Consider the following 22084-nt stretch of genomic DNA (forward strand, 5'->3'; position numbering starts at 1 on the left):
GGCAGTAGGAGAAATACTATCAATGATTCTCACGATTTGGGTTGTCATAATTTGACCATAAAGGCTGTACATTCAAAGTGTGCAATAACTCCTTGATTTTAGGATGGAAGATAAAAGAATGAAGAAAATGATGTTTTTCTTCAGACCTTTTTAGTGGCAGATATTCTGGAAGATCATTTAGTATGGGTGAACACACAGAAAATAAATACAAATCTGCCTATGGGATGAGATAGCTCAGAAGACAAAACACACAGTTAAACACCTCATTTGTCTTCTTTCGTGTGAAGAATGGCTGGTCTGAAGCCACTCCTGCGCCATTAGGAATTCCAATCAACTACAGAACCAGGACCCAATTGCCGTTCTCACACGGATTTTCAGTCTGGTCTTTTCTGAAATGCCTTTACAAGCATGGCAATTTAAGGAGCCAAGGTGAAGCCCAGATCTGAACATGAGAATGCAACACATGCTTAAGAGGAAGACCAAAGGGCAATTTCTTACATTATCAAAAAGCAAAACAAACAAACAAAAACCCAAGTTTGGCCCTGTAATTACTTTTATAAAATGAAGCACCATTTGAAGTACTGTAGCCTGGCCAACCTCATCTGATCAGCACGTGCATGCACGTGAGCATGTGTGAGCATACACACAGCACTTCATTGTAGGACAAAGAAATGTAGTGGTAACTTCAAACTTTTGTAGACTTGAGTGGACTCGTCTGCTTTTGTGCCTCAAATAGGCACAGTGTGGCCAGCCTGCACTAGTGCCTCTCAGATAGTGTGGCCAGCCTGCACTAGTGCCTCTCAGACAGCGTGGCCAGCCTGCACTAGTGCCTCTCAGATAGTGTGGCCAGCTTGCGCTAGTGCATCTCAGACAGCGTGGCCAGCCTGAGCTGGTGCCTCTCTGGAATTATAAGCACCTTGCGGCACGTGATTTCTACCCAGCACAGGAACACATTTGCTTCCTCATTGGGTTCTATCTGCTAATCTGCACGTTCCTTTAGCCAGTGCTTTGTCAATGCTTTCTTCTTATAGGATGAACCTGAAATGTGCTCCTCCCGCCTGCCAGGCTCCTGTTTTGAATGCTTGTTCCCCAGTTGGTTGTCATGTTTGCTGTTGTTTTGTGAGAGAGGACCTGGACACTTTAGGTGTGGTGTGTGGAGGGAGAGAGTGTGCCCCTGGGGCCTTTGAAGGTTTCGTCTAGTTCCTGTTGGACTCTCAGCTCCCTCGATCTGCAGTGATGTGAAGAGCCTCCACCACACGCTCCCACAGCCACACATGGCCCAGTTTCACTGTACCTTCTCCATCAGGATGGATGGAAATCTTTAGAAACTGCACCCAAAGAAAACCGTTCTTTCCTTAAGTAGTTTCTGCCAGGTATTATGGACACAGGCACACAAAAGTTTTTTTTTTGTTTGTTTGTTTTTTTTTGTTGTTGTTTTTCGAGATAGGGTTTCCCTGTACAAAAGTTTTTAAACACACTCCTGGTCCTGCATCCACAGTGTGCCATTCCTTTGCAGAGATGAAAAGTGTGAACACACTCCTGGTCCCTCTGTGTCTGAGGTAGGCCGTTTCTTTGCTGGTGTGTAGGGCTTTCTTCTGTCACAGCTTCAGCAAAGTCACACTGTTCCTTGAATGCCAAGCTCATGTGAGACCAGAAATAGCACACACTCCTGTTCTCGGTGGGAGAGAATGCTAACTTAGGCCTGTTCTTTAAGATTTGGGACTCTGTCCTTTAGATCTGTATGTATCAATACCCCAAAGCAATTTTTCTTGAATGTTCTTTGCTTTGAAACATGTTTTGGATGCTTTTTGTTTAATAAGGTATAGACGCAGGGCTATGATCAATATTTTGATCAGAATTTATTTTGTACTTGATGCAAAATCTGGCATTGCTTGTTCAGGGTAATTGTGTGCAGTGCAACGAAGCTAATTTATGTAAAGTATTATTGAAAGAATACCGAACTTCCATGGTAATCCTATTGAGTCATTCATTCAGTAATAGACTCACATTTCCCCAGGTCTCCATCATGGGTTTTGACAGCTTTTAAAGCAAAGCAAAGCAAAGCAGCAATTATTTCAAAGTGGCGGTGGAAACCGGTAACGAGAAAGAGAAAAATCCTAGCCAATGGGTCAGCGATTATCTCTATTAAATAATTTAATTTACAGACCATGGATCAGGGAACACTTTCAGTTCATGTCTCTACTTGGTAACTTGGATAATTTTTTTATTAAAAAATAAATAAATGAAATGTCAATAATGTTGCTTTCTTTAAAAATAGTTATCTATTATTTTAAAGAGTTTTAAAAAACTTTGTTGTATAATTAAAACTTTTGCTGTACACTAAATGGATGCTTAGGTAGCGTTTTAAAAACAGGTTCTAATGTAGCCCAGGCTGGCCTTGAACTTGCTATGTAGCCGAGGATGATCTTGAACTTTTGATCCTCCTGCCTTACCTCCTGAGTGCTAGGATTACAGTCACACACCACCACGTGTTTTGAGCTTCTCTTTCAGGTGTATGTCTGGTGCACACACGTTTGTGCAGACACGCATGGCACAGATCCACCTTGGTCATCTCCTCTACAGTTCTTCATGTTATTTTCTTTTGAGACTTGGTCTTCCAGTGAACCTGGAGCTCATCAATTAGACTGGGTAACCAGTGAGCCCCAGGGTCCTCCTGTTCTATCACCCGCTGCTGGGATTACAGGTGTGCACCCGGATTTTATATGGGTGCTGGGGATCCAAACCCAGGTTTTTACGTTTTTCTCAACACTTTGCTGCTGAGCCAAAGCCCTAGCAACTGACGGCTGAAAGACCAAGTCTGGGAATAGAATTCCTTTGTGGCATTTGTTTTTCTTCTATATTTCTCGTTAATGTACAAACCCATCTAATGTGAAAAAATGTCCACATCTAGATTTTTCTTCTGCTCTATAAATAAGAATTATAGAAGTCATAAAGGCAAATGTGACATTGTTACCAGTTAATCACCACCATGCTTAACATCAGAAACACTCCAGGTGCCAGAAAAGGAGAAGTGAATCTTTCCTTGGTTTTATAAGAGAACTTTATTTTTTCTAGGTTGCAAATAAGTTGTCCTTACGTTTTTATTTGGTTGTTTCAGGAGACATACAGCTGAGAAACAAAATAGGGACACAAAAATGCTTCGGAGACTTCAGATATCTACTCAACCTGTAGGGAACACGGAGAGTTGATTCTGTCACAGAAATAAAGGCAAAGGGACTTTCTCCCTTTTGAGACTACACGCATCATTTGCCCGGGGAGAGCCACAGGGCATGACTATTTTGGACACTGCTGGTATGAATGTCAGTGAGGGTCTGGGACAGAAGCATGCCACAAACTCCCAACCTGCCAAGAACAGGTGCGGCTCAGAAGAGCCCAATGCCATTGCTACTGCCGGCTGCAAGATCTTCGAGGCATCTCTCCGAACCAATATACCAACACACATCAGTATTTTTGACTCTTGCCACAAGAGTGCGTGGGATCGGTTTAGTGGGTAGTCTTGGAATGCAGGTCTGGGCTTCTACTATGCTAAAACCCTTTAATTTTCTACTGATATACATCCAAGCTTTATAATTTTGCCACCGCATACTCTAAACTAAAATACGTCTTCAAGCCAGGCAGGTGTGGTTGTGCACACCTTTAACCCCAGTACCTGGGAGGCAGAGGCAGGCAGATCTTAGTGAATCTGAGGCCAGCCTGTTCTACATAAAGAGTTCCTGGCTAGCCATCTACATAGTGAGATCCTGTCTCAAAAATAAATATTTTTTTCATACCCCCTTTCATACATATTTTTACCCTAGAGGTAATTTTGGTATTTAAAAGAAGTTCAAAGAGGTTGAAAAACTGTAATAAATTGAAGGGTAGCACATTTTAAGTAACTACCAGTTTACTTGGTTCTTCAAGTATTTTAAAGTTTAGAAAACATTTAGAATATGTTAAGGGTTATTATAAATCATCTTTCAGAACATGTCTATTGGAGTGAGGTCATATTCCTTTATGGAATACACATAGTAGGAGCTCAGTAAATCTTGTCACAAAACAAAGGACCACAAAAATCTATTCATGCCCTATTTAAAAACCAAATAAGTAGTGTTATTTTTGCTTGTGGTATTTATGCAACAAAATGAAGTTCAGTATAAGAACTGACTTAAAGGCATGTTTTAGAAAAATAGGGCATTTAAAGGTAGACATTTCAAAGACGAACAAAAATCTAGGGTCATCCCATGAACTTCTAAATAAAGCATGTTCAACCAGGAAAACACATATTTGTGAATGAACTGAAAATTAAAGGAAAATTTCAATATAACAAGTATAAGTTTAAGTTAATATAAAGAAAATACAATTAATTGATAAAACAACAATAATATACATTAAGGGAAAAGTTAACTCTCTGTATTTGCAAAACTGTGCAAAATTGCTTGTAGTGTCCTCAGATGAGTGCTCCCGCCTGTGACTTTGAAGACCATTGCCTTTAAAAGGTGTGTAGTGAAGAGGCTTGGCCTAGCCCCAAACTAGCTGGAGTCTGGCTGGGTTTCCACCTTGGAACAGCTGGTGTGGATGTGGGAGACCTGCAATACCGGGAGCAGCAGCTGGAGGGCGTCCTGGATGTATGTGGTGCTATTGCAGCCCTGCAAGATGCAAAAATGGAGCTGAGGGATAGTTTCATAGTTCAGTTCGAAGGCTGTCACCTTTTGACAACATTCTTTTCTGTCTGAGGAGAGGAAACACCAACCATCAAAGTACATCATGAAATTCTAAGAATGTTCGTCTGTGTAGCAAATGGAAGCACATGTTTTTTTGATGGCACATGCCCGGGTCTAAATTATGTAAATTAATGAAAAGACTTCATTCAAAATGATATAAATCATTGCCATGGGCTTTTAAAGGATGCCAGTATGTGTAGATCCACGACCCAGTATGGCCAGTATTATCTACCCCTTTCTCAGGTCAACCTTATGGCCCTAAAACCACAGGACAAAGGAGACTAGAGCCTAAACCACAGAGGATTTATAGAAAGCTCTGAACAGAGAGATTCTTGTAAAAATGGTGAAATTTAGGGTATCTAGAACATGAACATTTCTTCTGGGCCAGTGAATAAGAATTTGTGGTGCACAAATATGGTCAATTACTGTGCTAATGTGCAATTTAATCTGGAAGCCAGGACAGGGATTTGGGGTGGGAGACTGAGAACTGAGACAGACTCTCCCTATACAACTTGTGTTGGCCTTGAACTCACCATCCTCCTGCCTCAGACCTCTGAGTGCTAGGATTGCTGGTATACAGCACTATACCTGGCTTTCCTGGAGGTAGATTTTCTTATACTGTATTCTGTTTTTGACCTCTAGGGTTTCTATTAACTGTGTCTGTTCCACTGGATTTGTCAATAGCTCCTGCCCCTTCTGGTTGATTCCACTCCACTGTGTGGCTGGGATCTAAGCAATGACACTCACTGCCACCGCTTTGTTAACTTTTGTCCACTGACAGTTTTGCTTAACAACGAGGCACAATGCCCAGCAATATTGCCATCAATTCTTAGACAGCATTTCTGATGCTTTGTAATTTCCGGAGCTTTCCATTGACATCTAAATGTGAAGACGATGGTATGTGCATTGCCCGTGTCCTGCACCTGCATGTCCGGCCCTGTGGCTACCCACTGTGAATGTTTTACAGTCTGGTCTCCGTGGAAGACCCTCCTCCGCTGGCTGCATGCAGAACACAGTGCCCAAGTTCTAAGAGTAAGAAGGCATCTTGGCTCTTGCATCACTGGGGTCGAGAGCCACAGCAGTGCCGGGACAGCCTCCCCTTTGTGCAGCTGATGCCATGAAGTCCTAGTGAGCAGGCAGGTTGGGCAGTGAGCCTTCATCACGTATTCTACCCTTGTTACTAAACGGGCAGGCATGCTGTATCACTTTTGCTAACCGGGAGTTTAGACTCAGCTACACCAAGTTATCGTGAACGGTGGGAAATGCCCGCCTTTATGGAAATCACCAGTGGGCAATAATCCTCCATGGCAGCCAATAATCACAGTGTCAAACTTGGCAGCAGAAATCTGCCTGGGTGGGGGGAAGGGGAGTGAGGGAGAGACAGTAGCAGGAAATAACCTGCAAGCTCAGCATTTTCTTTTATAACCAGGAAATCATGAAAATTAGGCATTGTGGCTCCACCAGAGGTTTTACAGCTGCTGAGCTACAGAAATGCACACACACACACACACACACACACACACACACACACACACACGAGACTGTTAGATTATTGGTGATAAAATTTAGAATTCTGATAACACTTGCTGACTGGGAGAAAGAAGAAAGAAAGAACAGAGCGGTGACATTCGCTTTGATTTGGAGTGCTTTTCTCTCTGGGGGCTACTTACCTCTAAAAACACACTATTGATCATGGGGTTAAGGATTTCAGCCTTCTTGTTGCTCTGTGAAATTGAAAATATAAAATTGACAGATTAAGGGTTATACAGTAAGGTTTAGCACATCAAATGTACGACACCGCTTTGCAGAGGGAGGTCTTCGAGAGAGGAAGGAGAGCAGTGTGTGCTTACTGTAGACCAGGCTTCGTGTCTGCACCGTCCTCATGTGGTCTCTAGTTCTACCTGCAATCCTAGCAGGGGACTGGTGCTGTGATAAGCCTAGGCGCTAGATGAAGAAATAACAATCCTGAAGGCTGGGCAATTTGTGTAAGTTCACTTTGCTAGAAATGTAAACTAAGATCTTTCCAGTTGTTGGAAGTTTATAGCTAATTGGATCCTGTCTTCTACTTGCACAATTTGCCTGACACCATCCTACACACTACACTTCCAGTGCTGATAGTGAATTCATCATGATTTTGACTACTGTGTTTGAAAACTCTTTTTGGTCTTTATGTAGCCCAGATTGGCCTCAAACTCATGATTCTCCTGCCTTAGACTTCCAGAGACTGGAATTACAGACATGCATCATGCCTCACTGCACATTATAATGAAGATAGTTATATAGCTTACTGAGAATTTTATTCTTGAGAGTTTTATTCTATTTATTTTTAATTATGTGTATATTTATTGGTGTGGAGTATGTGCATATAAGAGCAGGTGCCCTCAGGGGCCAGAAGAGGGCGCTGGATTCCCTGGAGCTGTAATCATAGGCAGTTATGATCTATATGGGTGCTTGGAACTGAACTCGGGTCTTCTGCAAAAGTAGTCCATGCTATTAACTACTGAGTCATCGCTCCAGGCCCTGAGTTTTTGTATGTATTTTTTTTTTAATTTTAGTTTCATATTTTGGCTTTTTCAAAATTTTCGGGCGGGTTAAGTCCTTCCTTTATTTATCCTGGTAGTCCAGTCTGTCTGTTTGTCCTTTCTTCATCCCCTTTGTTCCCTCCCCCCTCCCCGCCCCAGCTGCAAACACGAGTTGCAGGTTATCTACCAGAAGAGTAATAAGGTGCAGACACCCTCAAATATAACTTCCAAACACGCCTGCAGAATCAGGTTTGAAGAGCACAGGGATGTGTTAAGCATGGAGAACAAATCCCTACTTCAGGCGCTCCGAAAGGCAGAGACGACCATTATCCTCACTTGTACTATTCGGCTGTCAATCAGCAGACTTCCCCATCTAAACTGCTCAATCTACTCCTACAACAATGAATCATTAATGGGGCATCTTAGTGGGCTGCCTTCCTTTGCCGTTCCTGGGAGGCTCTATGGCAAACAAAAGCACATCAATTAAATATATCTTCCCAGAGAAGCCTCCCTTCGCTGGCATGGCGTTACTCCACAGAGGGTTAGGCCTTGCTGAGAGAACCGCAGTGGAGTCTTGCGGGAGGTGGGGGAGAACCTCTTTAAAAACACAGTCATTTTAGTAAGTAACCCGCAAATCCATTATAGGACATGCTTTCACGTTTACGTGATTATCAATAAACCTCTAAGAGATAATCAAAACGAGGGCAGAAAAATGACATTGGTTTTCAGAATCAATGAGATGTGTGAGCAATTTAAACCGAGTCTGGAAAGCAATACACACTCATTAGTTTCAAGTTATGGATAATGGCTGTTTTGGAGGACAGAAACAATGACAGATGCGAATGATTCATCACAGCTGCAGACAGGGGCTCTGCCGTGGTGTGGTGGCCTCCCTGTAGGCTCCCTTCTAAGATGTAGCTTTCATTGGCTCCAAATGGACAACACATTTGCTGATTTTTGCACCTGAAAATGTCTGTGCGCGTGTTTGTATCTGCACACAACTGTAAGTCCAAGCACATGCCCACCTGCTGGAAACTTGCTTCAGCCAGTGGAGTCCCTGGCTCAGGCATGGACCTTGGCTTGGTAACCCTAGGGCTTATTACCCATGCAGAATCTCCGTCCTCAGCTCACATAGACGGACTGAGCGAGAATCTGCATTTGAACGAGGTCTCCAGGTGGTTGAGGTCATCGGTAAGGTTTGGGAAGCACTATGTTAGAGTATGATATGGCAGAAGGGAGAAGAAAACACTGTCACAAACGCTACCCACCCTAGAGAAAAGCCTGTTTTAACACAAATCATATAAACACCACAGACACCCCTGGGACACCCAACAGTTGGTTATCTGATGCTTGATGAGCTGCGGTGAGGAGCCCAGAGACCGACGAAGAGGGCTGGACGCATGTGGTCACCTCTCTGGGACTTGGGTTCCCCAGCTAGTGAACAGCAGATAGTGTGGAGCTGGAATAGAGGAGGCTGGGGACCTGAATGGGTGAGGTCAGCCCTGTACTGCGGGGTAAACACACGATTCCCACCAAGGACTGTCACCAAGTAACTGGGAGTATAGAGTGTGCTTCATCTAGCCTGCCATACCAATGGCAGTCCATCGCCCATGACTCTGCTTACAGACAAGGAGACAGCACTGCTGAGAGCCCAAAATTAGATTAGGCCAAGATATGACAAGCAAGCCAGATCCTGGCAGCAGGATGGATGGGTGGCCTGTAGCTCACCCTTTATAGGACTCACTTACGGAAGTGTGGGGACTGATACCCTACTTCTTGTAAGAACTTGCTTGGACCTAATGCGCAGTTACCTCACAGCAGCTAGTTAGTCTGTGTGACAGAGTCTTGTCCCCGGTCACTGCTGAGTGACACCATCTGACCCGGCCAATGGTCTTTCTGAAACTTCTCACCCAGGGGAAAGGAATTGGGAAAAGAGAGGCATATTCCAGCAGTGTTTCAGAGACTGTGGGTGAGCTCTGTTCTTGGGTCCCCAGGGCTGTGCAGTCTTCCACTGCCTTTCATAAAGCCCCCCATTTATCTGAGGAATTTATAATTCATCCTAGGGGCTGAGGAGAGAGCAGAACCCTGGTGTCAGACTTCCAGGCATCCCCAGAAAACTGTCCATTGTAATCAGGTACCCTAACTGAAACCTGTCTCCTGTGTCTCTGGGGAGGACCAGATCTTGCATCCAGGACTTTAAAATACAAGTAGGAAGGTTAAAGAGGAATGGTTCCCACTTGTCTCTTACTACCCTATGAAGACAGGGCTTTATAATATGACCAATTTCTTTTCCCGCCATGTATATGTGTGTAGCATGGAGGTACATGTGTGTGCACATAGGCATGGAGGCCAGAGGTTGATGTTGGGTCTTCTTCAATCACACTGCATTTACTGAGACAGGGTCTCTTGCTGAACCTGGAGCTAGCCCATTTGACTGCTCTAGCTAGCCATCTTGCCCTGAGGGAGCCCCTATTCCCCCCCCCCCCCCCCCGCCACCCCCAGAGCACTGACATTACAGGCAGGTTCTGGGGATCTGAACTCAGATTCTCATCCCTGCACATCCAAGCCTTTATCTACTAAGCCATCTTCCCAGCCCATAAAGACCACCTGGGCCAGAAAAGGGACAGAAAAAAGCAACCTGGATATGTAATCAGAAGCCACACATTGAAATAAACGGAGAGTTTTCCAAAGCTATTATCTCGAGAACAGAAACACTTAGATCTTAATTGACATTTTGTTTTTCTTTCGAAACTCTTATCATATGTAACTTATAAGAGAGGACGATATGAGTGATAATATTTAAAGTTAATTGTGTTAGAAGAGACTCTTGAGTAGTGAAATCACAGATGATAAGTAACGGAAAAGAACCTTCATTTTACACTCTTTCTTTTGATAGACGAATAAAATGAGGCCCACAAAGATCTGATCACTCACCGCACAACTCAGACGGACAGCGGACTGGAGCCCGCAGCCCGGACGGATGGCGGACTGGAGCCCGCAGCCCGGACAGAGAGGAGCCCTCGGCCTGATTTTAGCAAACAGCACGACACAGCTCTACTTATGGAGTTGTCTCCAAAGGTGTCATATTCCTGACTTCTCTTCACGGCTCCGCTTCCCTAAACTATGCAAGAAAATGGTCCAAACTGTGTTCTTACCCCAACAGTGGTTAGAGAATTTGTAAACTTCTTCGATAAGGAGGCTACTTCATTGCACATTGCTGTGGTCAATCTGAAATAAGAACAAAGAGGTTCGGGAGTTTTTCATAAAGTAAAGGAACTTAACCCTCGAGACAATTATTGACATGAATGCAGCGTGACATCCAAAGGACAGTGCCTAAGTCTGAAGTCACTCAGCAGAAATGAGCAGTTTTCCTCAACAGTTGTCCACAGGCAGTTTCCTTTCCAGTTTAATTAAGGAATAATCATCTAATTAGTTTGCCCTCCTTTTAGAATCGAAGCCATGTGCAGGGAAATATAAGGCCTGAGCATCATCTTCATAGGACTGGAAATTCAGGCCAGGTGGCTTTCCTCCAGCATCTGGGTCATTTTAAAATAATGGCTGCTCACCGAGGCCCTTAATCACATGTCACCCAGTGACTAACTCAACCTGCCAAGTAACCTGCATGGCACACACAACAGTAATCACAGGGAGGGATGATTAGAACGCAGGTATTTCACACACACACACACACACACACGCATGCACGTGCAGACACACATGCACATATGCATGCACGCACACATGCATAAACACATGCACGTACGGACGCATGTGTGCATGGGCGCGCGCACACACACGTGCGCACGCACACACGTGCACGCACACACACCACATGCTCACGCACGTGCACACACACATTGCATATACACACACACACATACACACACACACACACTTTCGAGGGAACAACCTAGGATCTTGCATTGACCAAGCAAGCGCTCTACCCCTTCCCTCCACTTTAAGCAGTCTGTAGTCCAGACTGACCTGCCTTGAATAACCGGAGATCTTCTGCAACAGCTTACAGAGAGTTGGGACTATGGGCATGCTCCACTACCCAGTTTCTCTCTGTATCCTGATTACATTTTTACTATATGCCTCAAAATAATGATCCCCCGGAAAATGTCTTTGGGATATCTCAAAATTCAAACTTTACTTTGGCCATTCTACTTCTAAGTCTTTACTTCAAATAAAGCAAGACAGACAAAATTAGTGAGAATGTTTATCCTAACGCCGCAGATGACAAAAACTGAAAACAATGTAATTGCCAAACAATGTGTGTTCTGTCTGATTTTGTCCTAACAATTAGAGCGGGTGATTTAATGGTGATTTAAAGGCTATTAGGAAAACAACAGTTCCACATTAGAAGACCTCCTAAAGTCAGTGAAGGAGTTTTTCTTTTTGGAAGGGACTCTATCTAAACTGCATATTCAGTTTTCTTTGTGTGTAGGTGCATATGCCACAGGTTGGGAAAGGAGGTGTGTGTTTACATGTGTGTGGAGGTCAGAGGTCAATATCTGAGCATTCCTTAATCTGCCCAATCTCCCTCCCTCCTGCCCTCTTAATTGCTTGTTTCCTTCCTTCCTTCCTCCCTCCCTCCCTCTCTCCCTCCCTTCCTCCTTCCTTCCCTCCCTCCCTCCTTTCCTTCCTTCTTCCCTTCTTTCCTTCCTTCCTTCTTTCCTTTGATTTTCAAGACAGGGCATCTCTGTGTATCCCTGCTCATCCTGGAACTCGCTCTGTAGACCAGGCTGGCCTAAAACTCGGAGATCTACCTGCCTCTGCCTCCCGAGTGCTGGGACTAAAGATGTGCATCACCACATCCAGCTGGGTCTGATCTTATTTCCTGAGACAAGCTCTCTCATTGAACATGAAAACTCACAAGTTCAGCTTAAGCCCCAGGGCTCCTCTCTCTCCACTTCTCCAGCTCTGAGACTGCAGTTGCCTGCAACCTCGTCTGACTCTTTGTAAGGGGACTGAGGATGAAGTCAGCTCCTCAGGTGAACACAGCAAGTACTTTACTGAATCCACCACCTTCCTAGTCCCCCACTCCTCCTATACAGCTGGGGAACAGACCCAGGATCTCCCATGTGCTAATCCAGCCTTGCCACTGAACGGCAGCCCTGGGCCTAAGCAGCAGGTTGATGGACTCCATGGAGGCATCCATCTGAAATTTGTGCGTAGGAAGCATCATGGGCCAGGCCAGGAGACGGCAGAGAACCATGCTGTGTGTTCTTGGGCAGGTGTGGAAGGGCACTCACTGAACTGAGCAGCTGGGGGCCGGTGCAGCTTGAGGAGGTTAACACAAACAAGGCAGGGGTCAAAAAGGTGCTCAGAGCAAGGTCCAGGATTCATGCCCTGGGACATCTGAGCCACAGCCCTCCTCCTTCCACTCCGTACGGTGAAGACAAAGCAGTCTCTAGATGCTGTCTTCAGCATTTCAAAGCTTCCTGCTTTGTCGTTCTCTTTTCCTTTCATATGTTAGAAAGTACACGATCTCTCTAGAATTATTGCATAAGATATAATTTCTTTCTAAATACATAATTTGCCTTGTCAGATGTAGTAAGTTAGCAAGCTGGGAAGTGAGTGTGGATAATGTGTGTGTGTGTGTGCGTCCCAGTGTATTTTCTTGGGGGCTACTTGGGCTCCCTTGTTTCAGTAAGAATGGAGGGATATTTGGACATCAGCTAACATTCCATGTCATAATATATAATATACGCATAAAAGTTAATGACTTATTTTTTAGCTCTATTTTTGATTTTCAAGATGATTTCACACCAACTGTTTTCATGTGTGCATATATATGTATATATATTTATGTAGAGTGTTTGCATAACACTAGATAAACTAATAATAACAACTGCTTATTGAAGAACATAAACTGCAATGCATGATGCAGGAATGCAGTCTACAGAGAACTGGCTTGCAGCAGAGGCTATCATGCCCAGAAATATAGACTATACAGGGACAGTAAAGTCTCTAAACGGGTGGGGTGTGTCTGCCTACTTCTGTGCAGGTAGCTGAGAAGTTAGGATATCCTTTCTCTGTTGGTGTGGCATAAAAGTAGAATTCCCCTCAATGTTCTGTGATTTAGTGTGTCTCCTTTTTCTTTTTGTTTATTTCAAGACAGGGTTTCCCTGTTTTGCCCTGGATGTCCTGGAACTCACTCTGCAAACCAGGCTAGCCTCAAACTCACAGAGACTCACCTGCCTCTGCCTCCCGAGTGCCAGGATTAAAGGTGTGCACCACTAACGCCCAGATTAATTATGTCTCCTCTCAAATCTCATAAACAACTCCTATGTTACATTATTATTATTTACTACTGTATAACATATTTCCTAAGGGTGTCCTTATCTTTTAAAATGACCATCAAATAATGGGACAGTTGTCATGAAAATCTAAATCTTCAGCTGCTTGGAGTATGTGCATATGTGCATTTGAATGGCATACACACACATGCACACACGTATACACACACACACACACACACACACAATTTAAAAAGTAAGAATTAAAAGTGGCATTTACTTTATCAGGACTTTCGCTTGGTCCTGAGCTGGTTTCTCCTCTTCTTGTCCATGAAGAATTAACTCTGCAACTTTATGAAGTTGCTCAATACAGCGTGCAGTTACTTCCGCCAGACTTTCAATAGATAACATGTACACTTCCTGAAATGAATGCATGCAAGAGAATTGTTCACAAACAAGCCTCTTTCCAAAAATTCCTGTCACCTTACAAAAAAAAAAAAAAAAAAAAGAAAGGCCGCTAAGCACATACTATACTACTGAGCTACCCACCACCCCCCCGGCCCCTAAATGATGTGATCCTGTATCCGTATGTAACTCAAGGGTGGGGTGATGGTTTAGTCAGTAAAGGGCTTCTGCATGAGCATGAGGACCAGGTATGGATCCTTACCTGCACACCTCTAACCCCCGGACTAAAGGATGGAGACAAGCTGACCCCTGGGGCTCATGGGCCATAGACAACTGGGGGACTCCAGGTTCAGTGCGAGACCTTAACTCACTAAAAAGGATGGGAAAAGTCAACCTCTGACCTCTGCACAGAGACAAACGGCGCATACAGTGCGTGTGTGTGCGTTCGTGTGTGTGTGTATGTATGTGCGTGTATGTGCATGTACGTGCATGTGTGTGTGTGTGTTCGTGTGTGTGTATGTATGTGCGTGTATGTGCATGTACGTGCATGTGTGTGTGTGTGTGTGTATGTACGTGCGTGTGTGTGCGTGTGCGCACACTGCCAGGTCCCCCAGGGATAAGACAAGCCTAGTCACACCTGTGTCCTCAGCAGCCAGAGTGACTCTGGGCACCCAGCAGGCAGGTGGTGAGTGAGGTGTGGAAGGGAAGCTGCTTAGAGAATGCGTTTCCTCGGCGTGCTCTCCCTTAGTCGCTCGAAAGTTAGAACCCGGCATAATGAGCAATTAGTGCAGATGACTTTGGAGCACGGGCAGGACATAAAGCATCACACAGACATTAAACTGCAGCCAAGAAGCCACAGCATGAACGTTTTTAGGGGAAGAAAAGAGCTTCAATTACCTCCTTAGTGAGGGAACATAAAGAAAATTTATAGTAACAAATTTGCATGTAAGATGGAGATTTACTGTATAGATAAATCAATTATGCTCTGGAAGATCTTGCTGCTTCTAAATTATAAAGTTATGGAGACAAGCTACACAATGTGCAGGAACTGTACAGGAAGTTAAGCCATTCGTCATCTTAGAGTAGGGAAACTCACTTTCTAGAAGGCAGGGCACGGTGTGAATGGCAAGTGGCTATCCGCCCTCGAAATGAAGCTCACAGAAAGCAATTATTGATAACTGTGGGTGACGTGGTGTGGCTTTACCTCTACAGTCTTAGTTCCTTTTCCCCCCGTTTTGTCTTCCTCAGGTTCTTTGGCTCGCTCTTCCTTTTCTTCCTCCTTCTCTTCTTCCTCTGGTCTTTTGGTCCCATCTATTGACACCTGGCTTTGATCCTCTTCCACCCAGACATGAGCTTTCTTCATGGCCTGCAAAGGCCCCAAACAAACAAGACATTTGCCATGGGAATGGGGAAACCAAGTCATTTCAAGCCAGACCCTCCAGGGTGGATGTGTGGGGCCATTCCTTCAGGTCCTTAGATGGCAACCTCGTTGTTTGTAGAAACTATAGACGAGGGAAAGAAGGTGGAAGAGAAAGTACACAGAGCATGTTGAAGGGCTCTTGTAGTTTAGAAAGGCCATTTAAAAGACAATTAATTTATTTTTATTTTACGTGCATTGGTGTCTTGCCTGCATGTATGTCTGTGTGAGGGTTTCAGATCCTGGAGTTACAGACAGCAGTGAGCTGCCATATGGGTGCTGGGAATTGAACCCAGGTCCTTTGGAAGAGCAGTTAGTGCTCTTAACCTCTGAGCCTTTGCTCCAGATCCTAAAGAGAATCTTTTAAAATGATATTCAGATGAGAATAAAAATGACAGACAGACTGTACCACGTACGGTGTAGTCTTCGTGTTTCATGGGCAGCGACAGAAGATGAGCTGCAGCTTTTCTTGTAGGCATTAGAAATTAGTAAAGGGTCACGGCTACAGCTAATTTCCTCATGTAGTGGTTTTCCTAATCATCTCAGAAACTGATAATGTATAGTGATGGGAGGAAGAACCATGGCTTTGGTCCTTCCGACTCAGGGCAGACCCTCCAACCTCTACCAGGAGTGCAGCATAAACAACCCGTGACCCACAAAATCGTGGCGAATTGGAAGCTGCAGAAACCATCTCTCCGGTCCGGTCTGTGGCTTCCTGAATTCAGAGAAAGGTCAGCCTCACCCAGGGCTCATCGGATCCTTCACGCGGTTTGCTTAAGTAGACGCTGTCGCTCATCTGACACTGAATTACTTACCGTAAAGCCTATGTGTCCAAGCTTAACATGTCAGAATGTTGGGGGGCGGGAATTTAAGAGCTAGGAGATTAGGGGAGAGGCATCCTAACATCCTCTTTGGGGAATAAAGGCTGACCCACGCAACTGAGAAATCCCCACGCTCCTCTCCAAACAGTGGCAGGTGCTGCAAGGAGATGAACGGGGCAATTCCCCAGTGTTCAAGTCCCCAAGCGGTCAGATCAGGGACCCCTAACAGAGAGAAAGAAATTACTCATCTGCCATCTCGATACCTCATCCTGCCCTTTCTTCACGCATTATAATAGGCGAGTGGATATACAAACCTCTGCTCGATAAGGTAAGGGAAAGGGAGAGAAAAAAACCATTATATAACTTTGAGTAAGTAATGTTCAGTGTCTTCTTAAGAAACCCCACAGCAAGACCCTGTACTAACTTGCAAAATGCACTGTGGTGTTAAAGGAAGCTGGACTGCCAAAGCTGGACTGTCCTAAGACAGTTCTAGCAGCAGCAGCAGCAGCAGCAGCAGCCCCGGTGGGAGGAGAGGTATGACTCTCAACTCACAAAATTGGCCTGTCTCTTTAAGAGGCGTGGCAAAGAGTAGAATCTGGAAAAGACCCCTGGTGATTTCCCTCCACCTCACTTTGAAGATAGCAGTCCTCTGACAGAAATTTCTATTTCACTGTGAGAGATTAACTGACATTTTCAAGGTCACAGATAATCACTGGTAAAATTACAGAAGGCAGGTCCCAGAATTCCTGCAGACATTACGTTGCCCCTCAGATACTAATTACCGACCTCAGACTCCCCTCCTGCGGCTGTGCCATAGGGGTTTGGTGTTTTTCCGTTTCTGTGGAATCTTACAACTGAGACCCTACCTCCCCAAGCCCCTTCAAAACCAAAGGCACAGAATGGGTTGGTTCTGACCTTATTGAGTTTGTCAGGTGTGGCGGCGACGTGTAATTCGAACAGGAGTTCGGTAAGCATGCTAGCAAATTCTTCGCCCTTTTCTTCTAGGCCTAGAAATAGAACACGACAGAAGTAAGGAGCGTGGTTTATTTATTTTTCATCCTTCAGAATGTGGCAGCTTCTCCTGACTTTGCAGCCTGTACATGGGGTAGACTAAGGAGAGGCTGTGGCAGTGTGCCCTGGGGCTGCCTGGGAAGATGGATGTCAAGTCTTCCATTGGTGAGCACAGCAGGGAAGCAGCAGGCTGCCTGGAGAGAGCTGCCAAGGCCTAGCTGCAGGCCTCTGGCACCAGGGCACCCCCAGGCTGGCTCAGACACCACAGAGGGTAGGGAGAGGCCTTGCGCGTTTGGGACCACAGCTCTAGTGGCCCATTGCTAGTTGGTAAAAGAAGAAGAGGCCAGATAGATGCACGACCCATGTCAGGCCTGAGAGGCCTGGTGCAGAGTGTTGCTAGGCTTCAGGCTGTAACTCTGGTGATGCCCAGGGTGCCTTGCTGAGGATGGGCCGCAGGGCTGAGTGAGCAGAATTCTCAGCTGGGTGTGTACTCGGCTGTAACATCCTCTCTCTGGAGAAATCTCCCAAGGTTCCCTAGGATACCTAAGTGGCATTCTAATACTTTTTAATGATCTATTTTCTCAGACTGGAAGCTACCTAAGGACAGAGAGGAATTTAACTCATTCCTAACCCAGCGACTGGAACATAGTACATGCTAAAGAGAATATCATCTTGATGATACAGTATTTATCATATGTCTACAATACAATAATCACATAATATTTGTTATATAGTATAGTCATATATCAAGAAATGAAAACAGATATTCCTGGTAGGCAACAGAGAGCTTTACAAGTTGCAGTGTCCCTCTCTCCTTTGTGACTTCAAGACAATGTCATCTTAAAACCTTCAGGCAGGTGCTGAAGGATGGACTCTATAATGGGTTTATCAGCCCCCTTGGGGAGAGAATAAAAGCAGCGGTAATCTGGCCTGATGGTACGTGGACAAAGCCGTCTGTGAAGAATGCACCCAGGCCCAGGCCAGAACCCAGGCGTACCTTTGGGGAAGGGTAAGTCATGCGAGAAACACTGTACCTCACACTTGCCTGGATACGCTAGTTTCAGCTTTATAGAAAAATGGTTGCCGGGCGGTGGTGGCACACGCCTTTAATCCCAGCACTCGGGAGGCAGAGGCAGGCGGATCTCTGTGAGTTCGAGACCAGCCTGGTCTACAAGAGCTAGTTCCAGCACAGGCTCCAAAGCCACAGAGAAACCCTGTCTCGAAAAACAAAAACAAAAACAAAAAAAAAAAAAGAAAAATGGTTAATGGGCAGCTCATAAAGATAGCCAGGGCGGCCTGTGGGTCTGCTCAAAATGTTTATCGTTGATCTGTTTATTATGATCTATATTCTCACAAGGGAGACAGGTCAATAAACAAATGAATAAACAAAACATTTATGTCAAGTGGTGAATTTTATGGAGAAGTATAAACCGTGGTAGAAGGATGGGGTGGCTATAACTTAGGAACTTTATTACAAAACTTTAAAATGTTTATTTATTTATTTATTTATTTATTTATTTATTTATATTTTATTTATTTTATTGTTATGTGTACGAGTGCTTGCTTGCATGTATGTATGTGTACCATGTGCATGCCTGGTACCCATGGAGGTCAGTGGAGGCCGGAAGAGGATGCTGTGAGCCCAGTTGGTGCCGGGAACTGAGCCCAGTTTCCAGACTACAGCAAGAGCTTTACTCTGAATGTTTGTGAGTCCCTAGAACTCGTGTTGACACCTCATCACCAGGGGTGATAGCATGAGCATCCGGGGCTTTAGGTCATGAGCACCAAGTCATTCTCGGGAACAGATTAGTGTCATTTGAAAGAGTCCCCAGAGGGCTGGCTGGCCTCTGCCCCCAAGGAAGGACATAGCTAGAGGACCCCGCCTGTGGCCCAGAGATGGACCCCGCCTAGACACCAGATCTGCCAGCACCTGATCTTAGAAATCCGTCTAAACCGTGAGAAAAAGTCCCTGCTGTTTTTATGAGGCACCCTGTGACGCTTGCTGTGGGGGCCTAAACAGATAAGGGGAGGATGGAAGGAGGGAAGCTATGAAGAACAGACACACCCTTAGAAGCCGGACCCTCCCGAAGCATTTCTGTTCTGATTTAGCGTCAATTCCCGCCAAATACATTTAGTGTTTGTGTGTTCTGTCAGTGTGGTACATAAGAACTCATTCACCCGAATTTTCCAGTTTTGCAAACAGTTCAACATTGTTGTGTTCGGTTCATATGGTAACTAAAAAGGGGAAGATAGATTTGGTGCAGCCACCATCCGAGGACAGCCTCAGAGGTCGGGGGAGGCACAGTCTTGCAGCCTGGCAGTGGCAGTACCATTCAGTAGGGAATGTGCCTGTCAAAGTTCAGGGGACACTAAGGAGCCAGTGAGTGAGGTGTGTGTCCTGGGGGTAGACAGAGCCTCGTGATGAGGCAGAGGGGAAAACTTTTTAGCCAGGAAGGGAACTGCTCCTCTGCACTGTGTTTCTCAGAGCAGGAGTGTGGATGCCTGAAGAGACTCCATTAGCCAAGGAGGGAAGGGAGGGTGAGAAGGAGGAGGAAGGAGAGGAAGGAAGGGAGATGCCACGAAAAGTGGCTGGCAAGGCCTGTGAAAGGCTGCGCTGTGGTGTGGGGCCCTTGGCTGAGGCCTGCACCTGGCTTCCACCCCAGCCCATTCCTTAGCCTCTGGGACTGGAAACCAGCCACCAGACTGGCGCAGCTTACCACTTTCTGTCCCCTCATGCCTCACACCCTGTCACCTGGGGATAATCAAACTTATCTTTAGTCCTTTTGTAAAATTTTATTGTGTACTTTTCCTGCCACTGAGTTAGGGCAACACCATCCTTCCCCCTTTAGTTACTATAAGAACCAAACACAACATTGTTGAGTTGTTTTGTAAAAATGGAAAGCTATCTAAAGGAACTGTCATGCACCACACTGACAGAGACACACAAGGTTAAATACATTTGGTGGGAATCGACAGTAAATCAGAACACAAGTACTTCAGGAGGCTCCAGCTTTTAAATGTGTGTCAGTTCTCCTAGACATATACCAGTAAGTTTTAGCATGTATTTCAGAGGGAGAAAAATCACCGGAAATAAATAGATAAAAGCAGATGAAAATAAATGTTGCCACGAAGACTATTACTGCTATTCTCGGCCTATAGACATGGCCAAGAGAATTTCCCCAAGGCAATAAAAACAGAAAATGGACTTTTAAATTCTCCTTATAGTCACGGTAAAGCAAATTACAGAGCCATGCTGTTTGATGAGACTGCATTGTGCCAGAAAGACAAGCGTGCAAACCATGAGCCAGTGTTATTTAGTGTGCAGGAGCCCAATATTAAATATATCTAGAAGATGACAGTTTATTATTATACTTCCTGAGACTACCAAATAAATTATTTAGTTGTTAGAGGCTTTTAGGAATATAAGTGCATTTATAAGAAAAAAATCACAACAATAACAAAAGGAACCTGGTGAAAATGCTTAGATTTCTGCCAGAATTTTGCTCTTGGAATTTTTTTCACATTCCACTGATAAGATTCCTTTCCTGTGTGTTTGGGTGACCCCTCCATCCTCCGGGAGCTCTCACATGCCACGGGATGGGGTTGGTTCTACAACAACACCTCTGGTATTCTCTCCCAGTGCCTCATTAAGAGTCTGAATGACATTTATTTATTAAATTAAGTTAATGAAAATTAATAGTGTTTTGATCATCTGGAGATGCCCTTTGGGGAAAATAGATCTATTACAGGAGCTAATAGGCTTTTGTCATGGAAAGAGAGACAAATTTACCATATCTCCACCTTCCAGCCCCCAATTTTCTCAAAATATGACATTCAGCACTTCGGTGTGTGTGTGCGTGCGCATGTGTGCATGTGCGTGTTTGCGTGTCTGTGTGTGAAATCCAAAAACCTCTATTTACGGAATGAGGCTCTATATTATGAGAACATACCATGCTGCCTGTGGCAACATTTTCTTTCAGCAGTACAGACTCAAGTTTCCTCTCTAAAGAGCGGCACTGACGAGAAGCGGTGTGATTTCACTCTGCATTAGCAACAACATCTCTGATGTCTATGAAAATATGGAGTTGTGGGTGTGCAAGTGTGTGTGTGTTCATGTGTCCCCGTGTGGGTGTGGATGCATCCGTGGCTGTGGCTATGTGCATGCACAGCATGCCTGGAGAGGCCGGAGGACAACTTGGCTCATTCCCGTGTTGTTGGAGACCAGGCTCTCACTGGCCAGGAACTTCATGGAAGATGCAGAGGCCAGACTAACTGGCCCATAAGCTTGCTTCTGCCACCTTTTCCCAGCTGAGATTACAGGAGTATGTCACCGATTTTGGCTTTTGCTTGTTATATGGGCTCTGGGAATTGAAATGTAAGTCCTTATCCTTGAAAGGCAGCACTCTATTGGCTGAGCCCTCTCCCCAGTCCTGGGGCCCATTTTTAAAAATCCTTTCTGAATGACACACCAGCAGGATCAAGATCTAACTCACTTATCATGAGCTTGAAGAAGAGCCTGATTGGGGTGATGGTTAGGGCTGGAAAGGGGCATCTATAGGTTTATCTTGGGTCCCCCAAACCCTTGTGTTTGAGCTTTGATTAAAGGCATATAATACTGCATCTGGGAATAAAACGTTTCTGTGACTTGACGGTGACAGTGTGAATTGTCACTACTCTGCATGGTAGGGTATGACAGGTACAATGATGAATAAAAGCTGCGGCTTACTCTGACTCCCCAGTCTCCCTGGTATTGCGTTGACACACTGCACAACAATAACACCAGCTAACGTATTTGAGCAGTTCTGTATGCCAAGATCCGTAACGTATATTTTTATGTATGTATTTACTCTGAGCCTTCCGACAGCTCCTGGACTATGCAGCACTGTCTTCAGGATGTAGTAGAGAGATATACCCCTTTCATCAGGGCCAGGGGGCTTGTTTAAGA

At 44.9% G+C, this 22084-nt stretch overlaps 2 protein-coding genes across 2 annotated transcripts in view; one reads left to right on the top strand and one right to left on the bottom strand.

The window, feature by feature from the left end:
- Positions 1-10174, top strand: part of Tmem156 (transmembrane protein 156) — a 62563-nt gene extending 52389 nt beyond the window's left edge. Inside the window, exons 8-9 of the transcript XR_005285071.1 lie at positions 9307-9377; positions 10140-10174. The gene's annotated coding sequence lies outside the window, so the exon portion shown is untranslated. The remainder of the gene's footprint in view (positions 1-9306; positions 9378-10139) is intronic.
- The window catches only part of Fam114a1 (family with sequence similarity 114 member A1), a 68491-nt gene continuing 50425 nt past the window's right edge, over positions 4019-22084 (bottom strand). Inside the window, exons 9-14 of the mRNA XM_038326912.1 lie at positions 17044-17135; positions 15095-15256; positions 13766-13905; positions 10399-10471; positions 6392-6445; positions 4019-4646 (exon numbers count right to left, since the gene is read on the bottom strand). Coding sequence (XP_038182840.1) covers positions 4530-4646; positions 6392-6445; positions 10399-10471; positions 13766-13905; positions 15095-15256; positions 17044-17135 — 638 coding nt within the window. The 3' untranslated portion in view covers positions 4019-4529. The remainder of the gene's footprint in view (positions 4647-6391; positions 6446-10398; positions 10472-13765; positions 13906-15094; positions 15257-17043; positions 17136-22084) is intronic.

The sequence above is a fragment of the Arvicola amphibius genome, chromosome 1, assembly GCF_903992535.2.
Source record: "Arvicola amphibius chromosome 1, mArvAmp1.2, whole genome shotgun sequence".
Lineage (NCBI taxonomy): Eukaryota > Metazoa > Chordata > Mammalia > Rodentia > Cricetidae > Arvicola > Arvicola amphibius.